At 40.5% G+C, this 11,224-nt stretch overlaps 1 protein-coding gene across 1 annotated transcript in view; it reads right to left on the bottom strand.

Moving 5' to 3' along the window:
- Positions 1 to 3,031: 3,031 nt before the first annotated feature.
- Positions 3,032 to 11,224, bottom strand: part of cdk6 (cyclin-dependent kinase 6) — a 31,789-nt gene continuing 23,596 nt past the window's right edge. Inside the window, exons 4-7 of the mRNA XM_039819378.1 lie at positions 9,432 to 9,541; positions 4,342 to 4,392; positions 3,429 to 3,564; positions 3,032 to 3,241 (exon numbers count right to left, since the gene is read on the bottom strand). Coding sequence (XP_039675312.1) covers positions 3,089 to 3,241; positions 3,429 to 3,564; positions 4,342 to 4,392; positions 9,432 to 9,541 — 450 coding nt within the window. The 3' untranslated portion in view covers positions 3,032 to 3,088. The remainder of the gene's footprint in view (positions 3,242 to 3,428; positions 3,565 to 4,341; positions 4,393 to 9,431; positions 9,542 to 11,224) is intronic.

The raw sequence follows: 11,224 nt of genomic DNA, 5'->3' as shown, positions 1-11,224 counted from the left end.
ACAATGGATCAAGCTATACGTTGGTTTCAAAACTGTGAAACCTCTAAAAGCTCAACAGTGGACTTCAGTTTTATGTCATGTGATTGAAATGTATTAACAGTCATTATTTTAATTCTATTCAGAGCTTTCATTGCATTGCACCACTGACACCAGATGTGAGTTGTTATGAAATAGAAAATTCACACAGTGCTTAGTCAAGCAGACAAAATATACATGAATCTATATTGTGTTTACCATCTAGCAATTAAAAGTTTCTGGCAAAAACAGTTGATACAGGCAGTTATCTTCAGACAGTAATGACTACAGTAACATATATTTGATAAATAGGAATGACAGTAGATGATGATCAATGACATGATCGTGGAACAGCTTGAAAGAAAACCTGAAGGAGTTGTGATGTGGTCAGTTAGTAGCCCAGGGATGTGCAAACTGTGCCCGAAAGGTTCGGACGACCATAACAAGAACCTGAGAAAGTCAGAGTGTGTCTGTGTGTGTAAGTGTGTGTGTGCTAGCAGCACTACCTGTTAAGGAAACGTAAACCAGTGTTAAAATATGTTACTGTTCTGCAAGAACTACTACATACAAAAATACAAATCTGCATAACTTCCTTTTTCCTTGCTGGTAAAAAAAATAAAAATAAAAAAACTGAACTTGAATATAACTGGACATGACTGTAAAATAAAGCAAAAAAACTGTACACAAAATATTTGTGCATTATTTCATTATCAAAACCACTACAAAACTAAAATTCATATTCACTCTCAATCCAAAGCAAATTAAATTCAACAAGCACCCACAGAGCCCACCCAACATTTTCAATAGACAAAATACTCTTGCCAAACAACATTCCACTGACCCTTGCTACTCTACATCTATCCATTTTTACGACATATCTATGGGCTGGCAATGCACATATCAAACATTTTCCATCATTACAGCTTGTACTTAGCACTCTATATTGTACAGTACCAATGCCTATCCTTTATACATTCCTTACATTGTCAAACTAGTCTTACACAAATTCTATAATCATTTAAAAAAAGTTGGTGTAAGAATATTGTATGCCCCAGCATCTTTAAAAAAAAAAAAATCAAGTAACTTGATTTAAACAAGCATATAAGACTTGTCATAATAAAAAATTTTATAAAAAAAAAAAAAAAAACTTTCTTTTCCTTTTTTTTTTTTTTAACCACCTTTTCCACCAATGCCTGTGATTATGGTAACATTCGGATAGTAAATAATAGTATTTTATAATGCTAAAAGCCCATGATGACAGACTAGCGAGTGGCAGGAACATTTCTATTAGGTTCTTTCATCATTGTCTCAGCACAGTTATCAGCCTATTATGAGTTCCTTGAAGAGTGCAGAAACCATTAGAATCCCGCTACTGGTCTGCAGTTACTCAAAACATCCTCAAGGTTGCAGTATAATAATACATGTAAGACTAGAATAAGACAAAACATGGCAGTGAGTGGCTGGCTTGTGATGCCCAATAGGGTTTCAATAAGTAGGTGTGTACATGAGCGTGCTAATGTCAGTGGTAGTGTACACACTATATGATGTGTACGTATCTGTGAGCATGTTGAGCATATTGTATATCTGCTCACTGTGGGAATAAAAGGCAGGGGAGATCCATGCTGTCCACCCAGGCTCCTGTGTGGTCCGGTCCCCCAGTCAAAAGGGCTCTTGTGAGGCTAAACACTGGGGATAAAGAGGCCTCTGCTTCATGGCCTCTACAGTCCACTTGCCCACTACTACCAGTAAATCTGAGATGCAAGTCTCTTTGCATTGTTAACAGTCAATCAACATTTAACAACCTAAAAGCAGCAATTACAATCCATCAGTTCATGGAAGGAGGGTAGCTTTTGTGCATTTTTCAGTGGGTGGTGTCATCTTTTTCGACACTTATCTTTACCCTGTCTGTAGAAGTACTTTCCTAGAGCGTCGTACAATGACTATAGCAAAGTGCCCCCTCTGTCGATTTCATGTTTCGTGTTTATGTACAACACAAAAGTACAGTTGATTAAGTTTTTTTGACACTGATTATCAGAAAAATATCTTGTTAAAGTCAAAGAGAAAACCATTTTCCACAAATGGATCTAAATTATAGCACAGTTATAACCCGTCTTAACTATGTCACACTTAATTAATCACTGGTGCAGCCAACTGTTCTTTAGAAATTGAACAACTGACAAACGATCACCCATGTGTAATCGAAGATGTGATTTGTAGTTAAATGCACCTGTATCTGCAGGGACAAACGGCTGGCACAAACTACACTATGAAAACAGAGACCTCAAACCCATCTACAACAAGGTTATTGAAAGAACCAATAGGTGGAAGGACACCAGTAAAATACGAAGGCACTAGAATATGGAGTACAAAATGTGTAGAGCACATCATTCTCAAAAACGTGAGGTTATGTGTGAAGTCCGTGGATACTTAAAGAGGTATACATGCTTCCCTAACTGAGCGTGGAGATTTACTGCTGCCTGTGTGCATATCTAGCTTTTCAACTAATGAAATGCGATGCAAAGCCTGGTGTTGGTAGCATCATGTTGTGACAATCGTAGAGGGTAAAATAAAAGCAAAAAAACACAATTCTTGAAAAAAACCTGCCGTCATGTTGAGAGAAGACGTTTTTTTTCTAGAAGGACAAGAACGCACAAATTTAATACTAAAAGCTGCACAGGACTGTCTTCACACTCAAGTGGCCAAATAACAATCCAAACAGGATAACTGAAAACTGCTATTTAGTCATGCCCACCAAGCAACCTGACAGTTTGAGGACTTTGGCAAAGAAGAATGAGGGAAGATTTAATCACAGACTCAAGGCTATAAATGATAACAAAGGTGCCTTTACATGCCTCTGTATTAATCACTTTGTACTATATATTTGTACTTAAATCCATTTCTACAGATTTATTTCTGTTATACAAATAAATCTTAAATGTTAATCAGTGTCAGAAAAGCTTAATTAACGCACTTAGATTTGTGAAGACAATAAAACATGAAATACACCAAGGCGGGGTACGCAGAATACTTTTTATATACACTGTATGGGATGAGTTAGGGTGAAGGAGGACGGTCAGGCAGTCCTCTCCTCCATAGTGGGCTTGTTGCTGGGGATGGGCTGGGCCGCGTACACACTTCTACTGTGGCTGTCCACACTTTGAAAGTAGGGGTGGCTGAGCGCAGCAAAGGCCGATATCCTCCTGGAGGGGTTGAAGGCGAGAAATTGCTGTAAAGAAGAGAGGAGAAATATGGAGGATGAGATGGACTAATAAAGAAAGTAATGTATAACCGCAATATTATGATATGTAGAATGTATGGTTAATTTTCTAGGATTTGAAGAAATGGCAAATCACTAAAAACAAGTTCTGCATGATCAATTTGGATTGTTTTGAACAGAGGCTCGTACTACCCACCATTAAGAGGGCTCGTCCTTGCTCGTCCATGTCTGGGACTAAGTCCTCTATTGGCTTAGGGGGTCGAGGGGTGAAGGCACTCTGTGGTAGGGCCACTTCCTGGGGCCAGTCCTCTGCTGAAGGTACCCCAACAACACTGTGGGATGATAATGGTAATTAGTGCCTTCACATTAGCTATGTTTACATGCACATATTATTCGGGATTTTGGCCTTATTCCCAAAATAGACAATATTCAGACTAAGCTGTTTAATGGCTAATGACAATGAATAATCTGCTAACATTCCCTGATTGAGATGCATATACAGAATGAGCTGTCCAAAGAATGCTTCTCAAACCTGAATAATACCAGCATATCACATACCACACGTCTTAAACATGCTATATTTGGAAAAAAGGTCTTATTCGGAATATCCAAATGGAATATGCTGTTTACATGACCTGTATCAAATTTGGAATATTGTCTTGTTCAGAATAATAGTGGAATATTATTGTGCATGTAAATGTACTGAATGTTCCGCATTCAATGCCTCTCCAGTTCAAATCTTTGTTCAAATTATCCTAGGTTTTCTGAAGCAACTGACAGTTTTCTTGCCTGTTGGTAAGCATTGGAGGGAGCGAATGATATTCACCCGAGCAGAGAGCATATCTTAATTTGGAAGGTTCTGCATTAATTACAGAAAGATAGTTGTGTGCATATCCTGTTCTACATTTAGGCCATATGCAGAATAATAGGTTCAATGAAGACAAAATTTAGAGTATCCACACACTGGATTTAAGTTCCCCAAATTGCTGCCTTTTGACTGACCGATTTTTATAGATAGTCCATTAGAGTTTTGAGACCTTTTCCCTAGCTTTAACATAGAGGAAATATGATACAAAATTTTAACAGGAAACAGAGCCAATAATACTTACTCAAAAATCTTTCCCAGCTGATCAACATCTGAGTTTCCTCGAAATAGCGGTCTGGGAAAGAGAAAATAAACAAGTTCAGTTTGACTGCTGCTACTTAAACATTTACGTGAGTCGATGTCTTCATATATTGTGCTGCACAAAAAACATGTAGATTTAGGAACACGTTAAAATACATTTTGGTGTACAGCATTAATTATGTTCTTATTGATCTACTTTAGATATGAGTCCTAATGCTCACTATCCCACGGTACTGTGTAGACAAAAAGCCCATATATAAAGCTATTGGCTCAAGGCAAAGAGGAATGTTTGACTCTGGTGTGAGCATTTGAAGTAGCCACACACTGGCAGCTCCATCTCATGTAGTCAGGATTGTGAAGCAGTGTTGGTAGTACCACTGAAAAGGGGAGGGATGAAAGTAGGGAGGAAAGCGGCAGCAGGGCTGCTGGTGGTTTCTGTGGCTTTGGGCCGTCTTTGGATGCCCATGGGCGGCCATGCCGGCCCTGGCACCCGCACAAATTCCAGTAGTCATCATCAGCACAAGCCTGCCGGCCGCTGCACAGTACAGAAAAAGCCTATTTATCCCCCATGTGTGTGGGTGTCTGCTTTTGCTCTGTGTGTGAATGTGTGTAGGAAAGTGGGAGGGAGAGGCGTGTGACAGAAACATTGGATTATTCTAACAGAGAAAAGAGGTATGGGAACTAGACCTTCCTGCCGAAGCTCCTCTGAAAGGAAATTAGGAGGTGTTGCTGTCAAAGAGAAGACTTTCCTCTGGGGCAACAAGATTACTTCTAAATGTGTTACTCACATAATAGTATTAAATGCACTAGGGTCACAGACGCTTTTATTCTGTTATAACATGATTAGTCACCAGCAGATGTCAATGTAATGCAGGATATTGTCACATAGGTGTGCTTGTATGCACGTGTGTATGTATTCTGTATCCAGGAACAAATACAGTTCAAGTGCACCCCACTTAACTGAAGTCAACAGACTGGCTAGCCACCATGTGCTCCCTGTGTTTTCCCACTTGCAAGAAGCTTTGCATAGCTCAACACCCACACTTTCCTACAGACTCAGACACTGGGAAGTTGGAAGTCACACAGGAATGTGGCACATTTTTACAGCAAACTCTCTGTCACATGCTTTAACTCGGAAGTGGCATTGAGATAGTTTGATTCAATTATTACCATCTGGCATCCTTACCTAATGGATGTATCGGTGTTTCTTTACTCTTGAATATCTGCTTTAAACATCTGACTGAAAAAGGATCACACCACATAGGTCTTTCAGGGTAAAGCACTGCACTGAGGTTTGAAAGCCATTTAAGATCAGACCAAACAAGTTCTGACTGTTGCAAAAGAAGAAGAAAAACAAAACAAAAACAAAAAATCACCTACAGCAAAGTCATTGTGGCAAAACAAGTAGTGCTGATAATTCCAAGAGGTCCATTTTTAAACCTGGAGTGGTTTGTTGGTTTGTTGGAGAGGGATAAATGGATTCACACTGAGCTGGCCACTGGCATGCATATACAGTCAACAGCTAAGTGCAAATGCACATTTGCACACACTCAAGTAAGTACACACGTATGGGTGTACAAATGCACAAAAGGGATTGTTTTTTACTCTTGAGTTTTGCATGTGCACATAGAGACACACACACACACACACACACACACACACGGGTGGCAGTGAAAGGACGACTGAGATTGGGTTGGGACAGGCGGCTGAGTCACGCTTCCGTTAGTGCCAACACCGCTCTGTCCCACATTCCACTGAGACAACCTCGGGAATGTGTGTGCATGTTTGCACGTGAGAGGGTCAATCTGACTGGTTGGGAAATGGAGGGAGAGAGAGAAATGGAGTGTGCATGAATGTGTTTAACCCTGTGTCAGTGTGAACTGCGTGGACATGCAAGTCTGTGCTAAGTTTGGATATACATGTGAGTATGTGTTTGTGTCAAGTGCAAACACATGCATATAAGGTTGCGTCTTTGAGGATTTATCAGTTGAGTTCCAAACTGTGAGAAAGTCAACACGGAAGTGGGGCCTCTCCCAGTCCATTAACACAACACGATCAACCTTTCGATTGGAGGAATGTCAAAAAGCAGGCGCTCTCTCCCCCATTCATTTGAACCAGGACTTACCCTGACACTATCCCAGTCATGCAGATGCAGACTTGTAGGATATTTGCTCAAATTCCTTTGACAGGTTCCAAACTATTTGCTACAGTGGATAGTCATTAAAAGGAGTTTTTTTTGTACAATGGCATGTTTGATAATGAAAGTGGAGAGGTAGGTGCGTGGGGGGTGGGGGAGCTTTGATGTTTCATGAGTCATAAGAAAGACATTGTGAGGTTAGATTTGCACTTTTTTGACCTGCAACATAAGGTAACCAGGTGAATGAGGGTTGTGCTCAGTGGGGCTTTAAATAAATGCTTATTTTCATTATTTAATTAGAAAAACTGACCCAATGTCTTCAGATTGCTTATTTTTTTTGACCAAGAGCCCAGAATCAAGAGATATTCAATTTTAAAATATCTCCAACCAAAAAAATGACAATTTTGCAAGATTAATCACTTAAACTACCAATATCATAATTGCTGACAAATCGCCCAATTGTGCAGATGGTATTTCTAATTTGATGTACATGGCAATAAAAACCACCAGTGGGGATGTCTGGTTCATTGTACCTGAGGTACAAACCAATAAACAGTGTTTTCTCATCCTCTCTTGTTCTGCATTTTGCCTCAACCACGCTTTCTTTCACTGCTTCTCCCAGGTGCCCTTTAATCTCTAACAGGTGGCCTTTAAAAAGCCATCTTAATCACCTGCACAGACAGACAGACAGACAGACACAGAGAGAGAGAGAGAGAGAAAAAAAAAAAAAAAAAAAAAAAAAAAAAAAAAAAAAAAAAAAAAAGGAGGGTGTGAGTGTATGTTCTGTTCATGGCCATCAAAGGGCTCTGCCTTGCCTTCAGCCTTAAGGCAAAATTGGACAGGTGCCAGATTGTGAAAACACACACATATCCACACCAAAGCTTTTTACAGCTCATTGTGTCAGGGTGAGAGAAGAAGTACCTTAACCTCCTAGAAAAACCGCACGCACGCACGCACACACACACACACACACACACACACACACACACACACACACACACACACACACACACACACACACACACACACACACACACACACACACACACACACACACACACACACACACACACACACACACACACACACACACACACACCCCTATCAGACGATGGATGATTGCCAACCTCAGATTGTGCCTGCTTTTAAAAGGAACACCCTATCTTCTTTACATAATACATACATCTTACTGTTAATTTATGTTTATGCTTGGTTATTTTGGTAGTAAGATGCTCAATTACAGGTTCATTTGCCACAAATTCTTTAGAAATGCACTTTCTGATGTTCATGATGCGTTAATACATGTTGGGTGTAGGCCATGAAGTACACCCAACTGCCATTCAAACAACAAAGACTGCTAACAGGGCACCGGAGAAGATTGAATAAAACCACCGGTAATACTCTTACCGATACCAACCTATGACAAAGATCAAAAAGAGTAAAACATAATGTGGTAAAATGACAGCTGAAGTGTTTTCTTCACATAACCGCTACATATGACTGTAATGGATAATCAATGGGCTTGATGTAAAAGCAGGAAACCAAGAATAACAAAGCAGACTCTGTCCTTAACGATGTTAGCCCATCGTAATGCATGTTAAATAATCTAAAGTCAAGATCTTATCTGGCACTATGAAAAATTGTCACATGTCACCATTTTTATAGCACGCTACCAAATAAAGCTTGAACACATGACCTGGAGCACACATGGACAAGATGTGCCAAGACTGTTTAAAAGGATATAGCAGGGACAGATAAACCAATGCTGGATAGTTTGCATTGAAACTTGTTTGTTCTAGGGATGCACCGATTTATTGGTACATCCCTAGAACATGGGTATTGGCCAATATTCGCCTCGTTGACTGCCATTGACCTATTGGCAATTAAGAGGACATTCGCTGATGGCAGTGGCCGATGTTTGTGTTGTTTCATTGCAGTCAGACTAACTATATAGCAGCTTGTAGTGGACTACCGAATACCACATGACCACACAGTCTCTTCACTGTGTCACCCTTTGCCACTAGAGCCTATATATTCCCACCGAGTCCCTAGTGCAGAGCATGGGTCGTTGTGTGTGGCAGCGCATGTTGGGGTGTGGGGACGGTTGGGGAAGGAAGCATAAATTACAGGCAAGGGTGCTCCTCCTGGCACTCAGCCATACCTCAAAAAGACTGTTCTTATCTACTCCGAAGCACACCACTACAGTCTGGTTAAACCCCAGTTCACTGTTGATTATAAGAGGCAGTTCTTCAAATACTATGGCACATAAATATTAATAGTAGATTAATGCTATGGTGGTAAAATATTTCCTTATGCCCTGAAAAAGTTTTTTTTTTCCTTTCATAGGCAGGCAGCTGAACTTTTTTTTTTTTTTTCCCCTTTTAGAAAAGTGGTCCGTTATTAGCTTGGCTCTCCAGTGTGTAAAATTCGTTAGACCACAAACTGACAAATACCTATACCAAGAAGCAGGATCTTGACTTGCATACAGCAACCACAGCAGACAGCCTGTCATTACTGTAATGGTTTGATAAGTCAACCGAAATATGATTGCTCACTGCTCACAATGCAGCTGACAGGTGCCATTTTGAGAAAAAGACAACAAGTTTAAGAAACACCCAAATAACTGATTCTGTAGCGACAGCAGCAGATTTTTCCGAAGAATATAGGTGAAATAAAAATGAAGCAAAAGTAAACAGGTAAAGTAGAGATCGTAACACCAACATTCAAGTGCAACACTAACAGTCTTGGGCTCTGATAATCCGGCTAGTGGTGTTTTTGAAACTTGTATAAGGTTTTGGGTGTGATTGGACAAATGTGGCTGGAAGTGCTGATGTAAGATCTTTGGGCCCATGAGTGTGTGGTTGCTGGTTTTATTCCTTTTTAATTTTCTTTATAAACAGTAGAAGGGGTTACACCAAAATTCTCTTAGCTCTCACCTTCTCCTGAACATCTCAGCAAAGATGCAGCCGACACTCCACAGGTCCACCGGTGTGGCGTAACTAGACTGGAGCAGCACCTCTGGGGCTCTGTACCACAGTGTCACCACCTACAACACACAGCAGAAATCAAATAAGAAAAGAAGGCAAAACATACAAAGACACAATCTCTTGCATGTAGTTTTATCTGCCAGCAGCATTGAGTAAATGTCACCATATAGAGAAAGGGGGGGGGGGGGCGCACGCTCACACACACACACACACACACACACACACACACACACACACACACACCTCTCTGCCCCCATTTTAGGCTTACGTAAGACATGAAATCATATCTGGCAGGACATGTCTCCCTGCTCCCATTTTGCTGTGTACCCACATCACACAGTCTTTCCACAGCAACCCACCAGGGACACAAAATACTGTATATACATGTGTGTATATACGTGCAGTAGCACCTATTACAATCATAAACAACACTATCTCTCACTGGATTAAACCCGGCAGATGTCTCATGTACTTGAAGTGATAAAGAGCTGACTATCATTAATATTAACCACCACCACCACCTGTCTTGCATCAAGCAACCCTGCACCCACCTGAGGTATAACGGCAGCCATTTTTTGCCACTTCAAACTAAGCATGGTTTCCAAATTTGTCCCATAGCCTGCAGGAAAGCAGCAGCATTGTTAACAGCTACAGTAGGGAAAGCCTCCAGACAAAACTCAGTGACCCCTAGTAAGAGAGTGGACTGGTTCCAGGTGCTTTCCTAAACTCCAGATTTTTCCGACAGCTTTTGGCTACAGTTCCCTCCTCAGGCACTGCAGAGTGCTTATCGGGATCTTAGAGTCTGAGGCAAATGTTTGTAAGCAAAACGAGTGCGGTGTCACCTAGAAATCTTTATTAGCTGGCTTGGATTCTCTGCGGGAGTAGAAGGAAACAATACCTGATCTTTCCAACGTTGTCCACTTGCCTTCATGGGTAATATGAGAGCAATGATCTTCGAAGGATGTAGATTGCCAAACATGGGCAATCAAATAACTTTATGGTTTATAGACTTTTGGGCAAGTTTTCTTTTGACTGTAGGAGGCTTCAGATTTCAGTAATACAGGTGCCAGTATCAATGATATATAGTACTCTCATCACTAAGAAGTAGAATTGCTAAAAGTGTCTGGGTTAGCAACAGCAGAGTGTAACTGGTTCAAACTGAATTAAGTCATATGAAACGTGTGCGTTTCATATGGTAACAAAATGTTTTTTTTTATAAATTTGTGTATAGTTTTTGAGTGAGAGTGTTTCATTTTGCCAAGGATCTGAGATGTTCTGCTAATTGTGTGTGTGGTTGTGCTCAAGGGGGTAAGCCAACTTCCACACAGCATACCTCCTATGGCGCCATTTTGATGCTAACAAGCACTCACCCGCCATTAGCATTCCATTGACTGCCATTCATTTTGACGTCCCTTTGACAGCGAATAACTTTACATCTGAAGCGTTTAAAGACTATTTGTCCATTGTTTATTTCTAAAGAAACAAGACAATGTATAAAAGGCTCCATTACCTTGTACCTCGTTATGGCTCCGTAGCAGACGTTTTTGTAAAAACGATTGTGTCATAACCACGCGACCTACTGTCGCATAGTAGAGGAATTACCGTATAGTACAGGAGAAGCTTGCAGGCTTACGTTAGCGGTTTAAGTTTAATTACTAATGTTAACTAGCATTAGCCTGTGCCTAGGTTATCTCCTTACATATACCTACGCGTTCCGTCTCTAAGATTGGGAATGATTGAGA

The sequence above is a fragment of the Perca fluviatilis genome, chromosome 13 (assembly GCF_010015445.1).
Source record: "Perca fluviatilis chromosome 13, GENO_Pfluv_1.0, whole genome shotgun sequence".
Taxonomy (NCBI): Eukaryota; Metazoa; Chordata; class Actinopteri; order Perciformes; family Percidae; genus Perca; species Perca fluviatilis.
This window is presented reverse-complemented; position numbering and strand designations above follow the sequence as displayed.